Source organism: Hypanus sabinus, chromosome 22 (assembly GCF_030144855.1).
Source record: "Hypanus sabinus isolate sHypSab1 chromosome 22, sHypSab1.hap1, whole genome shotgun sequence".
NCBI lineage: Eukaryota > Metazoa > Chordata > Chondrichthyes > Myliobatiformes > Dasyatidae > Hypanus > Hypanus sabinus.
The window spans coordinates 12,699,839-12,716,953 of NC_082727.1; the positions used below are offsets into that span (position 1 = coordinate 12,699,839).

General features: G+C 38.0%; 1 protein-coding gene across 1 annotated transcript in view; it reads left to right on the forward strand.

Annotated features, from left to right (window-relative positions):
• Positions 1-15,837, forward strand: part of LOC132379339 (mitoferrin-1-like) — a 68,291-nt gene extending 52,454 nt beyond the window's left edge. Inside the window, exons 2-4 of the mRNA XM_059947066.1 lie at positions 1,332-1,560; positions 5,232-5,288; positions 14,626-15,837. Of these exons, the coding sequence (XP_059803049.1) occupies positions 1,332-1,560; positions 5,232-5,288; positions 14,626-15,146 (807 nt within the window). The 3' untranslated portion in view covers positions 15,147-15,837. The remainder of the gene's footprint in view (positions 1-1,331; positions 1,561-5,231; positions 5,289-14,625) is intronic.
• Positions 15,838-17,115: the final 1,278 nt, after the last annotated feature.

A 17,115-nucleotide genomic window follows, 5' to 3' on the forward strand; every position in this document is an offset into this window, starting at 1 on the left:
GTCTTTCGTAATAATGAGCTGTTGTAAAGAGAACGTCGTAAAAACGGGGGCCACCTGAATTAGGATTTCTTCATCTCTCCCTCTTACCTCGTCACCTGCTGAGCTGGCTGAAAATCTTGTCAGCACTTGGCTGCCTGGTTCACATATGAAAAATAGCCTTTCAGTTCAGGCAACTTAAGTTGTAAGGAAGTGTAAAGCAGTTGTATTCCCCCTACACATTTGGTTCCAGACCAGTTGAGCTAAGTATAATAGTTGGTTAATAACACTGGTTTCATGTTAATGATCAAGGTTCCAATATTTTGCTGTGAAATCTGGGAACAAATGCCGGTTAGTGCCTCAGAGTGTGACAACGATTCGGATTGCAGTTGGGGTTTGAGAGTGAAATATCTACTCTTTGAGTACAATGTTGCAGACTCAGAAGTCTGTTCCCTTGCTTGACGAAGACTATTTCGGGCAATGAACTTTTTTTTAGACATGAAACAAATATTGTGTGTGAAAAATACTGGATTTCCAATTAGATGCCTGGTCACATTGTCTTTAATATTGCAGCAATGATAAGCCACTTGTGTTAACTACCAGCTGTATATAACTAGGATATATCTCAGTCAACAAAGTGATGTGCACATATTTAATCGTAGCTCGATTTTTAGTTGTGGTCATACGTTACCACGTAAAATCTTGGAAGATGGGCTTCAGTTATGAGTGTTGAATCTATCATTTGAAATATTGTGGTCAGAAAGGTTAGCTGGCTAAATGAATATATGGAGGATTTTTAAAGTTTTGTTGGAATGTTTGCTTTTGAAAATCACTCAGTGTAATAATTCAATTCAGTGAGCAGTAGATTATTTCCACCCTTATATTGGGGAGATAGGAATGAAAAACTAGGCTGATTTTCCAAGTTTGAAGCAGGCAGTAGCTTGCAAAAGTAGTTTGAAGATATGATCTGTAAATATACTGTTTTAGTTAATGTGAAATTAGTTAGTGCCAATTTAAGTTTAAATAATGTAGTAACTGGGAATGACAAAAGGAAAATTGCTGACTGCAATTTAAAAATGATTTGTGATTAAGCAGATGAGCTTTGTCTCTGAAATGATCAGGTTTGACCCAGAAGTGGCTAGGCATTTTAAAAATGACTAGTTCCCTTCCACAGAAAGACGTAGATTCTAATACAACTTATTCTCCCAAGCCTGAATTCTGTTTGTTAACTAGCTAAGTATCCCACTTTATCAAGGGTAGTAACTGGAGCCAGTGGTCAGTTACGATTTTGTGCAAATTCCAATGAAGAGGTGTTGTGCTGTACTTTAAATAGTTTTCCTTTTCTTTGATTTCAGACACGAATGCAAAGCCTGCAGCCAGATCCTGCTGCCCAGTACCAGAATGTAATGGATGCCCTGAAGAGGATTGTCCGTACTGAAGGTTTTTGGAGGCCAATGAGGGGATTAAATGTGACTGCCACTGGTGCCGGGCCAGCACATGCCCTCTATTTTGCGTGCTATGAAAAGATTAAAAAGACATTGAGTGATGCCATCCATCCGGGTGGTAATAGTCACATAGCTAATGGTATTACTTACTTCAGTGATTCTTCCTCAGTTTTCACCCTTGTACCTCATCTTCCCATTTGTTGCTTTCATGTAATCTTTTAATGCTCTGTACAGGTACCTTGACCAGAATGTTCACCTAATACTGAAAACTTCTTGTGCTGTCAAGGTTTTAAAATCTACTAATCTGCCTTCCTGTAAGCATGTTGGTCTTTTTCTAGCCTTGACTTTTTTTTTATTCATTGCTGTGATGTAACTTTGCACTTTTTAACTAGCGAACACATGCTAGGGACCTAACACAACCAAATAAGGCACTCAAGTCAATTAGGAGCTGTTTGGTGAGATGGTAGGCATAGCTGATATTTTTCAAACTGACGCTTTTCGTCACTAACTTCCTAACTCTGGAAGCCCTAAATCTTTATGCATGTTTCTATTTGTCATGGATATAAACAGTATGATTACATTTAAGTGCAAATAAGTGGAAAGATACACTGGACACATCTCTTGACATTAGTTATAAGAAACTTGTGTGGAATTTTTTTTCCCCACTGGCATCCAATTTGTGAAAAAAAATTTTGAAAGTGCAAAATGATACTGAACTTGCATCTACTTGAGCGATTAAATAATTAACCAAAGACATACTGAAAGGAAGAAAAATTGGTACATGAAAGAAAAAACAATGTTTACTGGGTGAGGCTAATATTGCTAAGCAAATTCTTATGCAGTGTAGTTACTGCATAGACTTGTTTAGCAAGAACACATGTTGCTATATTGAATATTTTGTGCAAGTTGTATTTGTAGTACTTAAATTCTGTTTGCTCCTCATGTTCATAGGTGGTGTATGTGTGGATGTAGTAAGATAGCAAATATATTACTGGACCAGAGATCAATATAAATGAATCCAGGTCTGCATTGAAATGTTTTACTCTTAGCTGCTCTCTTCAATTGCTGAACATACTATTGAGATGTACTCTACCATTTACTGTACAGCAGTTGGGAACACTTAAGTAAATGCCACCTTTGTCCAGAACTTATGTCAGATGAGTTTGATCAAGTGTCTTGATAGTTTTCAACATAGGTCATTTTCAGGAAATCGATGTTACTTTAGTAATTTTTATTGACAATTTAAGGGCTAAATAATAGGCTTAATTTTGTGGAGTTTGTATTGCAGTTTCAAGGAATTCTGTTTGGTGTCACTTTGAAAAGGAGTTGAATAACTGGATTAGGAAATCAAATGGTTTTCTCCTTTCATTCCAGCCTGTGAATGGAGCAGTTTTAGTGCTGTAGCTATTTCATAATCCTTTAACCCATGCTTATTTAATTCCACGGTTGTCATTTTATTAAATATGCTTAGAATTGACGACTTTCATTCTTTTTATTTACTACCTTATTAGTGCTTTCATTATTTTCTCATTTTTAGCTACAAACTATATTGCCTTGGCTTGCAGATACTTGTTAAACTTCTCACTCTCGCCTCTGCTGCGTTGTTTTATTCATTGTGCTTTTATTTCCTTGTTGCCCTGGCATGTTTTGGAGAGCTGGAGTCAGTCCTCATGTGCTGAGCACCATCTAGTGGTGCTTCCCGCCCAGTGATACTGTTCAGATTTCTGTCTTGTGGCTGCCACTTAGCATGCTTCTGAGCTTTTAATTGACGCCACACATTTGGTTAGATTGTTTCTGCCCATGTTGCCTTGTGTGTACAATGTGATCTTGCCCTGTATCTTTTTGGTGTGTTTAAACATTTACTCTCTCGGCCCCTTTTTTCAGCATAGTAGAGTACACAAGCTTCAAATGTTAACACTGCAGAGGAGGGATAGTGCAAAGTGTGTATAAAGCTTATTGAATACGTTATCCAAAGGATAAACTATTCAAGAAACTTTCTAAAATGAAATCTAAATGACTTTCCAAACTTTTCACTAAAATATGATTCAATTTAATTCTTGCTGTCAGCATTACATGAATTACATTGAGTTTGAATCCTTATTAATTGAATCTGCAAAACCTAGGAGATTCATAATTGTATGTCTTGAAATTGACCTTGTATAATCCTGCTTTGCATTAATACATGGTATGGTTTGCTTACAATCTGGTAACTGCAGTCTTCACGTTTTCAGTTCAGTGTTGTTTCTCCTCTTACCCCCATTCCCAATCCATGTTTCATTTTGCAGGTTGTGAGACTTGGTAAGTAAAATATGGGTTTGTTTTTGCTTGATTCCAAAATTCTGATTTAGAGAATTAAATTGGACATTATTTTGTAAGAAATATTAAGTTGTAAGGATTGAAATAAGATATTTCAAAATTGGGCATCTTGTCATGACTTTGCTATATATATTAAAATAAATTGATCTATTGAATTTTTAACTTAAAATAAATGAGCCAGTCTGATCCTTTGGTTTAGCACTTTATACAGTTGCTGAACTACTGACAGATTTGAATTTGTTGTGATGCATTTGTTAGGTGGGAACTGCAGGTTGTCAGAATTTGCTGCACTTGAGAGCCATTAATAAGAGTTGGAAGAGTAAATTATCTGGGTTGAAATCTACTTTGGAAGAAAAATTCTAATGTTGAAAAGTATAGAAATGCCTTAAAAGCATTGCAACATTTATTTGGAATATTATTGCCTATCCAAATATCAGATACTAATTTTTTAGATACAGATGTGTTATTTTTCCTCTTGTCAGTACTTGACTGACTTTAGGGTAGGATATCATGGGTGCCAGATATCTTCTGGTATTTTTCATATGCAAGATAAGCCCGATCTTGATCATGCGTACTTCACCTACCCAATTAGAGACAAGTCATTGATGGAACCCATTCGCGTCTCTCTCATACATCCCTACCATCTCTCAAGCAAACCCTGCAGGTTGGCACTCGAGTGAAAACAGCCATCTGCTTGGCGTAGTGGTCAAGTGAGACACCTTCCTGTTTTTAACCCTCAGTTTGGCTTGGTCCTTGTTAAAAATATCTCACAGATCTGTGGGAGCCAGGGTTCTTCTTGCTTTGTTGACAGGATGAATGTCTGTACACCCACTTCCTCCTCCCCTCCCTCCCTCAAACCAAAGCAGGGCATTCCACAGAAGTTGGGTGCAGTATCTCAGATTGCCTGAATTACTCCCCCTGTTGGTTTGTGAGGCCTATTTTGAAGGCAAGGTAACAGATTATTAAATGTAGATTGAACAGTAAAGATGACAGCTCTCCAAGCAGTTCAGTGATGTAACGGTAACCATTAAATTAACTTTTAAACCAAACCAGCTTTTTTGCCTCTGTTCCACCCATTTTCCTCCATCAAGACATTGATAGTGATAGTGATTGATAGTATTGATAGTGAATGATCAGCCATGATCTCAGAATGGCGGTGCAGACTCGAGGGGCCGAATGGTCTACTTCTGCACCTATTGTCTATTGTCTAAGAGGGATGGATGTGTGGGACTACAACACAGGAATGCATCTGTACTCTATCCTTTTGTAGGGATGATTATCAAAATTGAAACAATAAGACTAGTCTGTGATCAAAACTAATACCGATTCTTCAGGCTATCTGCATTGACCTCTGGATTGCTCTGCCGTTGCAGTTGATGATGTTTTGTTATTTTGAACTTGTGGATTTTGGGGATACAGTTTCTCCAGTAACTGTATCCTCTGGTAGCTTTGGGTCATTGTTACCTGTATTTATGTGTGGAGTTTCTTTTGCAGGTGCAGCAGGATGTGTGGCCACTTTGTTTCATGATGCAGCTATGAACCCTGCTGAAGGTAATGTTACCCATGTTAAGAATTTAACTGCAAATGTTGCCCTTGTGTAGTATTGCGTTTGGCTTCAAAATGTGTTGCAAGTAGATTGGTGACTTTACATTTTAATAAATATTTCCACATGTAAAAGTAGATCTGGAATTAGTTATTTGAGAAATCACATTGCTCTTTTGAAGAGCATAGTGTACTTCCAGAGGTTTCTGGCACTCCAATATTACTCGGCAGTATCTTTACCAAATTAGAAAATATGTTATTGGCAAAGGGAGGAGGGTTGTTTGTTTCACCAAGCTCTTTATGCTTCCATATTGCAGCTACAGTTATCTTTATTATATATTTTGTAATTTTTGTCACTTCAGTGTACTAATGAGGTAGTACTAGATTTGTGTGTCATTTCCCTTGGCGGCATTCCTCAGTGAAAATGGTGTCCTGGCAATTATTACCCCTCCACTTACATACTTAAAACCAATTACTTGCTCGTTGTTTGTGGCAGTGACATAACAATGACCTGCTAATTATTCTTAAGAATGTTAGCAGAATTGGCTTAAAGCATCTTCTACAAATGAGATTCCACTTGAAAATCATCAGAAAAAATACTTGGTATGTAATGAACAGAAGGTATATAAATGGACGACTTTTTTATTGACTTGGCATTCCTTTTTAAAGTGAATTTGAATTTAGATCATGGGTAATTCAGGTTTTATCGGTACTGCCTTGAAGAGATCGTGTGATACTGCTCTTAGTATTGTTTAACTGTGATCCAAGAGACTGGTTAATAATAACACTTATCCATGCTCCAAGAGCTAAATTAATGGACATAATTTAACAGAAGTTAGCCTACATCAAATCTGCAATACTTATTGAGCCCTGTTCAGAGCAGATTTGTTTAAGTACAAAATAAGTGTCTTGTCTACATTATAAATGAACCTAGATTTTTATAGCCCCTTTTGCAGTTATGTGGGTTTTAAAAGCACAATGTTTCGTCTCTGGGAATGCATGCTTTATCACTGCCTACATTATTAAAATTCCTGGGGTGGATATCAGGATTGGAAAGCATATCTTTTTATTTCCCTCACTTTCTGCTCCCTCCTTTGCAATCAATGTTTCAGCTCAGAGACTCTTCAGAACTGAAAAGGTTATAGAAGCTTTGAAAAGTTGCAGGAAGGCTGGGGCAGGAGTTGATTCTGATGGGGGTAAAAACGTGACATCTAAAGGGATAAGCTGCTTCCCCCCCCCCCCACCCCGAGTAGAGTACAGACTCTTGCTCTGCATTTTGTTGTGTTGTTCCGACTCTCCAACTTCTCACTGCTCCAATTTGATAAACAAATAACCTGAATTACATTTGTTCCCATGGTCACCCTGGTTTGATCAGAGATGGCCCTCCTTGCAAAGTTCTTTCTCACCTTTTCAGTTCTGAAGAAGGGTCGTCACCAAGTGAAACATTGACTCAGAATCAGGTTTGATATCACCAGTATATGTCATGAAATTTGCTGTCTCATTTCTCTTCCCACCATTTTCTGTTTTTGTTCCCTTCTGTTTGTCTGTCCCTCCATTTTATATCCTTATAGCAAAGATTGTTCCTGGATTTTCAGTAACTTTCTTTCCTGAAGGTATTTTGACTTCTTAATCATCCCCAATCCACCTTGTGGTGGGAGCACATAATTACAATTCCGGTCATTAGGAATTTTGGTTAGCATCCCATTGAATTAAAACTTGTCTCTGATCATTCTCAGGTATGATTCTCTGCTCTGAAGATTCATTTTATGAACTTTTAATCTATCCCAAATTATAAATATTGCCATGGATTCTTCAGCACAGCTTTTAAGAAATATGAAGATTTCTCTGTACATTTTAAAAGAAAGAAGTACCTTGATATTTTTTACATTTTTTATTCTCTCTCCCCCCCCCCCCCACATTCTTGCTGTAAACTAGAAAAGGAATGAGTATTTTATTCAATGAGTTACTCAGATTGTTCCCTGATATTTGCAGCAAATATAACCAAACTTATATTTTAGCTTTTATCTTCAAACATAGAGTAAGTATTGTAAAAATGGCTATTCTATATACCAGGTGATCTCAGGTTTTGCCCTTTGCCAATTTGTATGCAAAGCAGGTATATTTAAGGAATATTGAATTCCAAAGCTAGAAGAGGCTAGGTCCTATTACTCCTGTTCCCTCTTTCCCTCATGAATTACTAGACTCTGGGGTAAATTTTACTTTGTAACTGGGGTAGAGTTTGGGAAGCTCAAGATTTGCTAATTGTATTTTGAGATCCTGTATCCCAGTGCCACTAATGTTGGAGCTTCCTTTATAAAAAGCACATACACATTAATGCCACTGGATTTTTTTTCCTGATGGTTACATGTCTTTATGAAAGTTATGAAAATAATGCCTTCACTTGTAAATTGTGATCCCAAAAAAATGGAAAGTGGGCTTTGTGCAGCAAAATGCAATCATGTGTACACTTAATTTTTAAAAAAAAAGTTTATTATGTGTGCCACCAGAATTTTTAAAGTATGAATGTTAAAGCATAACATTCTCTGAACTGTAAAGTGAGACTGGGAGTTGGTCAGTTCCTATGGGGTAGACAGGGCTGATGAAACGTGCATAATTCGAGTTTGGAGTTTTTGGCACTTTTCATTTTTTTTTCTAAAGAAGCTGACTCAAGCAAATTGACAAATCATTTAGGTTTCTGACCATGCACCAGGAAAGTTCAGAAAAACTGCAGTTGGTCTGACTGGCTGCTCGATACACTGCTTCTGCAATTCAGTGGTCCATTTTGAAGACTAAATAAAAGATCATAAATTATCCAGTGTAGTTGCATTTGAATAACCAGCACTTTTGACTTGTAGTAATTTCAGCATGAGCGTCTTGGATCATTTCTAGATTGCCTCCAGTTTATCAAATTCCTTAAATCAATATATTTGTTTTGGTTCAAAATGTTGAAATGTAAAAGTTCAAGAAAATAACCATGTGTTGCACAAATGACAGTACAATGTGTTAATTGATAAGTAGCAGAAAGTTACAGGACTCGCTTAAAAGGAAAGCTGAGGTTTAATAGCTTAATCAGTGTCACCTTGTGAATGAAATGTGCAGCTGAGGAAGGTCATGAGTATGAGAGCAGTTAAGCCTTTGGTTTACAGTGTGAGGAAAGTAAGTTCTTAGTGCCCCACAGATGTTGACAGTCTGCACAAGGTTTCTAGTGTTATTGCCAATTTCCACAAAATATCATGTTTTTCTACATATTTACCAGCAACATTTTCCTTCGTTTGCTTAAAACAGAATGCAAAGCAGCTGCTGTTTCAACAGTGTGTGTCATTTCTAACACCTAAGCTGCATACATTGTTTTAAGTTCCTTCCTACATTTATTATACATTTCCCCATGCTGATTGCTCTCCCCTCACATCCCAGTGTCCTTAACCATCAGTTAAATTCTTACCTGTTGACTAAGTCAAAGTTAATTTATTATCAAAGTATGTATGTTACTATATACTGCCTTGAAAATTCATTTTCTTGCAAGCATTTACAGAAAAATAAAAGAAATATAACAGAATTTATGAAAAACCATCTGTAAGGAACAACAACCAACCAACGTGTAAAATAGCACATTGTGCAAATATATAAAAAATAAATCGTGAGTTGTAGAATCATTGAAAATGAGTCCGTACAGTGCCTTGTAAAATGATTCAGCCTGCAATCCTATGTTAACAGAAATGAGTATAACAACCAGGGACTTTGATCAAATTAACTGAGAATTTTAATCTGTGAATCAGAATTGGATTTAATATTACCAGCATATATTGGGTAATTTGTTGTTATGTAGCATAATAATAAAACTAAATTACAGTAAGATACATAATAATTAAATAAGTAATGCAAAAAAAAAGTAGTGAGATAGTAGTTTTCTCAGGTTCAGCGTCCATTCAGAAATCTGATGATGGGGGAAGAAGCTGTTTCTGAATCATTGACTTGTGTCTTCAGGCTCCTGTACCACCTCCCTGATGGTAGCAGTGCCTTGGGTAATGAAGGTTTTTAATGATACCATCTATTTTTTTTTATTTGAGGCATCGTGCCTTGATGTCCCGGATGTTGGGAAGGCTAGTGTCCACGATGGAGCTGACTGAGTTTGCAACTTTCTGCAGCTTATTTCGATCCTGTGCAGTGCCCCTCCCCCTACCCCCATACCAGAAGGTGATGCGGTCAGTTAGTCCATGGTACATCTGTATAAATACGTGAATGTCTTTGGTGACTTACCAAATCTCCTGAAACTCCTAATGAAATATAGCTGCTGTCATATCCTCTTTGTAACTGCATCAATGTGTTGGCCTCAGACACCAGAAACCTGAAGTTGCTCATACTTTCCACTTCTGATCCCTCTGAGGACTGGTGTGTACTCCCTCGTCTTATCGTTTCTGAAGTCCACATTCAATTCTTTGGTCTTACTGATGTAAAGTGCAAGGTTGTTGTTGTGCCACCACTCAACTAGCCGATATATCTTGCTCCTGTTCATCTTCTCATCACTATCTGTCGTCAGCAAATTTATAGATGGCATTTGAGCTGTTCCTAGCCACACAGTCGTGGGATGCAGAGAGGGTTAAACCCACGTCCTTGAGGTGGAGGTGATATTTCTGATCCGCACAGACTGTGGTCTTCTGATGAGGAAGTTGAGAATCCATTTGCAGAAATAGGCACAGAAGCCCAGGTTTTGGAGTGTTTTGAACAGATCAGTAGGAATGATTGTATTAAACGGTGAGCTCTAGTCAATAATCAGCAGTCTGACAAGTATTAATATTGTAAAGGTGATCCAAAGCTGCAAAAAGAGCCAGTGAGATTGGATTCACTGTAGACCTATTGTGGCAATAGGCAAATTGTAGTGGGTTCAGGTCCGTGCTTTGACAGTTGATTCTAGCCGTAATCAACCTTTGAAAACACTTCACTGTAGATATGAGTGCTACTAGACGATAGTTGTTAAGGCAGCTCACCCTGCTCTTGGGCACTGGTATGGTCGTTGGCCCTTTGAAGCAGCTGGGAAATTCTGATTGTAGCAATGAGAGATTGAAAATGTCTTTGATCACACCCGCCAGTTGGTTGGCACAGGTTTTCCAAGCCCTACCAGATATCCAAGCTGGAGTATCAGCCATTTTTCACAGTTGAGCCAAAAAAAGGAACATTTTAAAGCATGATGAATTAAAACTTCAGGAACTGAAATGTCAGCAGTTCAAAAGTATTCATCCCCCTTTGCTCAGTACTTAGTTGAAACACCTCTCACGGTTATTACAGCCATTAGTCTTTTTAAAATATATCTGTTAGCTTTGCACAACATGATGGAGCAAGATTTACCTATCCCTCCTTACAAAATTACTCAAGCTGTCTCTGATTAGTTGAGGTGTGGCACTTAACAGCAGTCTTGAGGCTTGCCAGAGGTGGTTGATCAGTTTATCTTCAGTTTTCTGGGCCACTTAAGAACGTCTATTTTCTTCATTTGAAGCCACTCCACGGTAGTTGTGGCAATGTGCTTTAGGTCATTGACCTGCTGAAAAACAAACTTCCCTAGTTTAAGCTTTCTGGCTGAACTTACAGGTTTTTATGCAGGATGTCTGTATTTAGGGGCATTCATCTTCCCATCAATCCTGACCAGATATCCTGTCCTTGCTGCTGAAAAGCATCTCCATAGCATGTTGCTACCCCCCCACCATACTTTACAATAGGATTTATGCCATATATACCGCATAGTGTTGAGGCTAAAAAGTCTCACCTGATCACAAGACCTTCCATCATTACAGTATCTTAGTGACGCTTTGCAGAAGTCTTTATGGGCAAGGGTATGTTTTCATTTAAGCCAAAGCTTCTTTCTTGCCACTCTTGTATTAATACCCTTTTTGAGCAAGGCCTTGGAGATTGTGGAGCCATGAATTTCATCTCCAGTTGCAGCTACTGACTTCTGCAGCTCACCCAGAGTGACTGGCGTCACTCTGCCATTCTTCTCTGGCAGCTAAGTTTAGAGGGGTGGCCTGACTCTAGGCAGTGGTTTCTTAGTTTTTTCACTTTTTTACAGTGGACTGCACTGAGTTCTGGGGTATGTTCAGTGCTTTTGAGATGGTCTTGTACCCTTCCCCAGATCTGTGCTTTTTATTGACATTTCCCTCTCTTGTCTTGAATGTTCTTTTGTCTTCATTTTGGTTTGGGCTGTTGAAAATCTACCATACTGTTAGACCTCACGGAGAGGGGGTATTTATTTTCCTGAATTCATTGAAAATGGGGAATCCTTCAATTTTCTACACCAGTGGAAAGTTAGTGTAGTAATTGCAAAGGGGAGTACTTTTCAAGCCTCAGAATTTTAGTTTTTAATTTTTAGTAAATTGTTGACAGGCTTGAATTTTTTTCTTTTAAGTTGACAGGATGCACAATGATTTGCAGATTAGCTAAAAAAAAACCTTAATTCAATATATTTTCAATTTAGAAAATGAGACAGTGAGATGTGGAAATAGTCGTGGGGGCTGAATGCTTTCATAAGCCACTGTAGCTTGTTGAATCAGTTCAGAGTTGAGCTGAGTGAGTTACTATCCCTGCCAATTTAGGAGCTGGATGGTTGTAGGATAACAGTTCCTGAACCCTGGTGGTGAGAGAAAGTGTCGTAAGACAAAGAGTGATTGGGAAATGAGATTTAGCTGTAACATCCTTGTGGTTTTACATATTAAATTAGTAACCTTTTAAATAAAAGGTTAAATATTAGAACAAAGCACAGTACAGCACAGGAACATGTCTTTTGGGCCACAATATTGTGAAACAATAAAATAAGTAATCAAATGGCTAACCAAACTAATCTCTTCTGCCTACAGTGTCCATTTTCCTCACATTCATGTGTCTGTTTAAACATCTCTTAAAAGTCTCTACTGTTTCTGCCTCTACCACCGCCCCAGGTGATGCCTTCCAGGCACCCAACACTGTTTTAAAAAAAACTAAATATTGCTTATAAAGTTCTTTCCACAAAACTCCAGAGTTTTCTACTGACGCGCAGGTAATTACATTTGACTTTGGAGCAGGTGCTGTTTGCTGTTTTGTAGACATAAGGGTGTTTTGCAGGTTGTCAAATCCAGACAGGTGGGTATTGAGCAACAAACTTAAGCAATACAGATGCTGACCAAATTATGTAACAGGAACATTCTAAAATACTATAGAATTCTTTGGATTGGATATGGTACAGTTTCTAAAATAACTTTATATTTTATAGTACCATTTTGTACTGAGATGGCTAACATGATCAGTGGGGAATTGGGCTAGTCCTTTTTTGGCATACTAATGCCCATAATACTTTCCTGCCCTGATACAAGACTTTATGTAGCTAACAGTTTTTATTTGGAGTATTGTAGGTGGTTCCATTTTGGCAGTCAGCTTTTAAGGTGAGGGGGAAAAACAATTACTTGATTGTTCTCGATTGCCATTTGATATTGTCAGAAATGATGGGAAGACTAAGAATTGGGGATTTAAGGGAAGCTTAAAGATGAAATTGTTAATGAATACACTGTCATTTGGGAAGTTGCCTGTTAAGTTTGTGAATCCTGTGGGAACGTACCAATTGGCCAACCTTGTGTTGAGGCAAATGTAAGAATTTTAGCATACTTTTACTCCTGATTGTTCTGGAGTAAAAGATGGTCTCTGTACAATCAGTAATTGTGTACATGTCGTAGTTGAAAGGATTAATTTAGAGGTTCAATTATAAGTGAACAACTATTGCTTTTAAAATGCTGTAATGCTTTTTCTTTATATGGGGCATTGTAGTTCCATCTGTATTTTCTGGAATTCTTTGGGAAATGGTTCAACTTGGTTTGTATTTTTGTAGATGTTTTGAGATTTTTGCCCACACTGCCCTTCTTTATCTTTTCAATTCTGCTGTATTTCAGCTAACTTTCTTTACTTATTGAGATACAGTGCAGAATAGGCCCTTCTGACCCTTTGAGCCCTGCCGCTCAGCAACCCATCTATTTAACCTTGGCCTAATCACGAGACAATTTACAATGACCAATTAACCTACTAACTGGTATGTCTTAGGACTGCAGGAAGAAACAGGAGCACCCAGAGGAAGCCCATGCAGTCACAGGAGAGCGTACAAACTCCTTACAGACAGCAGTGGTGATTGAACCCGGGTTGCTGGTACTTTTAAAGCCTTGTGCTAACCACTATGCTACCATGCTTTCTGTTAAAGATGTCTTTAAGGGTTCATTTTTATTTTTGAATACATTGGATAGAGATAATTACGCTGGGGAATGTGTGACAAATTGTTGTTTATTGTTTTTGCCAATTACTTGACCAGATATTTCAAAATTACATAGGAGCATCTGTCCAAATTCATAGACTGTTTCCTCCAAACCCATAAACTAATCTTACAGCCTTTTGTCTAAAATATCTTTGACGAGAATAAGTTATTTTGACTAAACTATCTTTCCATTGTCAGTTTTTTAAAGGAATGCAACATTGGATCTGATTCAATGTTTGTCTCTTTCATGTGGGCAAATTCTTTAAATAAGAATCAAAGTGACACTGGGCTGGTAAATATAATCTTATTTAAAACTATAAACAAATGATCCTATTGTCAACAAAGCAAGATTGGCCAATTTTCATTTCAAAACTATTTTTTCCATTCTAAGTAAAGCTGGATGTAGAAATTTGGCCTGTCATGATATTATGAATTGGAAACTTCCTTGCAGTTACTGAAACCTGCGTAGGGTACAAGCCAAGAATGATAATCCGGATAACTATAGGTGACATTCTCTAAAATCAAAACCTGTGTTATATATGGCAGAGGAGATAGAAAAGAATTTCAGTTTTAATTTGAAAGATGAATGCAAGATGAGATTGCAGATTAAGAAACATTATGGTACAAAATTGAACAAGGGAGTTGAAGCAGTGCAAGCTTTCACTTGACTAACATTTTCTTTGTGATCAACCTTTCTATTGCAACTTTGCTTTTAAGAGGTCATATACAAAGTACAGTTATTAAAGCAGAATGTTTGCATTTTGAATGTTACAAATTACACTGTTTAGAATAAACATTGCAGATTGCCAGAGGAGTAATGTATTGCTTTTGGTTAAAGCAAACTTTGGACTCTGCACTTGGAGACATGGATGTTTCATTCTGCTCGTATATGGGTTGGGAAGAGTTGCCAACTGTTTCACTAACTTGTTTCCTGTTCTCTCCCTTTTAATGTTTTGTTTTTGTTGCTCTAACCCATCTCTCTTTGACATGACCTGTGCTTGTGACCTGGGAACGGCCTGGAAACATGACTCAACCTCCCTGTTCTTTGGACTGGAACCTATGTGCTAAATGTGCCGTTGGACCCCATAGTGGTGAAGCAAAGGATGCAGATGTACAACTCTCCCTACAAGCACGTTTTGGACTGTATGAGGACAGTGTGGAAAAATGAAGGGGCTGGAGCATTCTATCGGAGCTACACTACCCAACTGACTATGAACATCCCCTTCCAAGCTGTTCACTTCATGACTTATGAGTTCTTGCAGGAAAAGTTGAATCCTCACAGACAGTACAACCCTTCCTCGCACGTTCTCTCTGGCGCCATGGCAGGTGCCGTCTCAGCAGCAGTAACAACACCACTGGACGTTTGCAAAACACTATTAAACACACAGGAATCCTTGGCTCTAAACTCCCTCAACATCAGCGGACATCTTTCTGGTATGGCAAATGCCTTCAGGACGGTTTACCGACTGGGTGGTATCCCAGCGTACTTTAAGGGAGTTCAGGCCAGGGTTATCTATCAGATGCCGTCTACAGCAATTGCCTGGTCTGTGTACGAGTTCTTCAAGTACTTCATTAGCAAACATCACCATGAAAGAAGGTCAACTTACTGAAGTCGAATAAGCCAGCACAGACGCCACAAAAACCTATTTGGACTGCAATACTATATCTTTCCACTGTTACATCATTTCTAATAAGGGAAACTGGCGTTAAATCTGATCTGAGTTGCACTCTTGAATTGAGTAAAATATTTACCATGTCTGCTGACAAATATTGTCAAACCAAAGTTTCTGTATTTGTTGCAACATCTAAGAACCCAGGTAGACTTGGCCGTTGTCAATAAGTAAAACGCACAGGTACTTGCTGCTGGCACAAAATGGGTGTCTTGGCCATTGTTTAAAGATTTTTCCTTTTGGGTACTTTTTTCCCCTCCAGATTACTGGGCTGATTTAAAAGATGTTTTTAAAATCAAAAGCACATACAGGTTTACATGTCTGGCCAAATGTCAACTGTTGCACCAGTATAGGTGTACTGTATCATCAATGTAGTTTAAGTACTTAATGACTGTCAAGGTAGGCATCAAACTGCTTAACTGTTTTTAAACTGTATTTCACTGCACTCTTTGTAGTACATCGAGCTTTTTCATGCCTACATTTGCATCAGCAACATACCTAAATAAGAACTGAAATGAAGCCCTTTATATTCACTGGAAATATTATTCTGGAGTTATTTTATCCAGCAAAGTTATTTGCTGTTGTAGAGAAAGGTTTTCACAAGGAAGATGATTAAACAATAAGACAAACATTGCAGTGTTGTCATTTCTCAATAGTTTGAAGTGCTAAGTTTCCTTTTTGTCAGAGGTTTTTCATGTTTTGATTGAAGCCCTTACACACTGAGCCATTCCTGTCTTGATTTATGGACTCGGCTAACTAATATGCTCTCCATCTTAATGGTGCAGGAACACTGCCAAGAATTCATGTTCAACTTTTTGGAACTCCTCCAAAAATACTAAGGAGTTGAAAGATTTGATCCAAAAGGAGATTTTAAATAATCTGCGATAATCTGATTTTTGGAAATCCTGATTTGCATCTGGCTCTCTTGCTGCCTTTAAACCCATTGGGTTCTCAGGAATTTGTCTTCCTTACCTCAGTGACTCACCCTGTAAGTAAACCTTTAGGGAATCCTGCACAAGTACTCCCAAGTCCCTTTGCACCTCTGATTTTTTAAATTTTCTCCATTTCGAAAGTAGTTTTATGCCTTTATTCCTTGTACCAGAAAAGCATGACCGTACACTTCCCTACGCCATATTCCATTTGCCACTTCTTTTGCCCATTCTCCCTATCTGGGTCCTTCCGCAACACTACCTGCCCTCTGTCTATCTTCATATTGTCTGCAAACATGGCCACAAAGCCATCAATTCAGTCATCCAAGTCATTGACATAAATGTGAAAAGAAACACCAACCCTTTGGAACACGTCTAGTCACTGACAGCCAATCTTCCATCCATTCTGGAATCTTTCCTGTAACATTATTTTCTCTCATCTTGTTAAGCAGCCTCAGGTGTGGCACCTTGTCAGAGGCCTTTTGAAAATTCAAGAAAACAACATTCACTGATTCTCCCCCCCCCCCCCCCAAAAATAATGAAAGGTTTGTTGGATATTCCAAAATCCAATAGTCTGGAAAATGTGCAAATCTAACACCACCAGCATCCCGAGTATTATAGATGATTTGAATTTTACTAGAAGTGAAGGATACTTTTAATTTGAACTTCAGAAAACCCACAATACTTACTGTATAACACAACCATGATTGTCAAGTCTCAGGAGATCGAAAGGAGCTGTGGTGCTAAAAGCTTATATCTTGCATGCTTGTCGGATGACAAAGCCCCAAGAACCCTTTTGTCAGTTAAATGTTCCTTTTGATTACAGGCTGGTTTTTGTTTGGAGAACTAAATATTCAGTAAAGTCTGACTTGTTAATACATAATGGTAGATTCTGATTGGGATGAATTGACTTTATTTGAATTATGTTTGGCCATGTAAACGTTTTTTTAAAGCAAAAGAGCAATGAGTAAATGAAACAA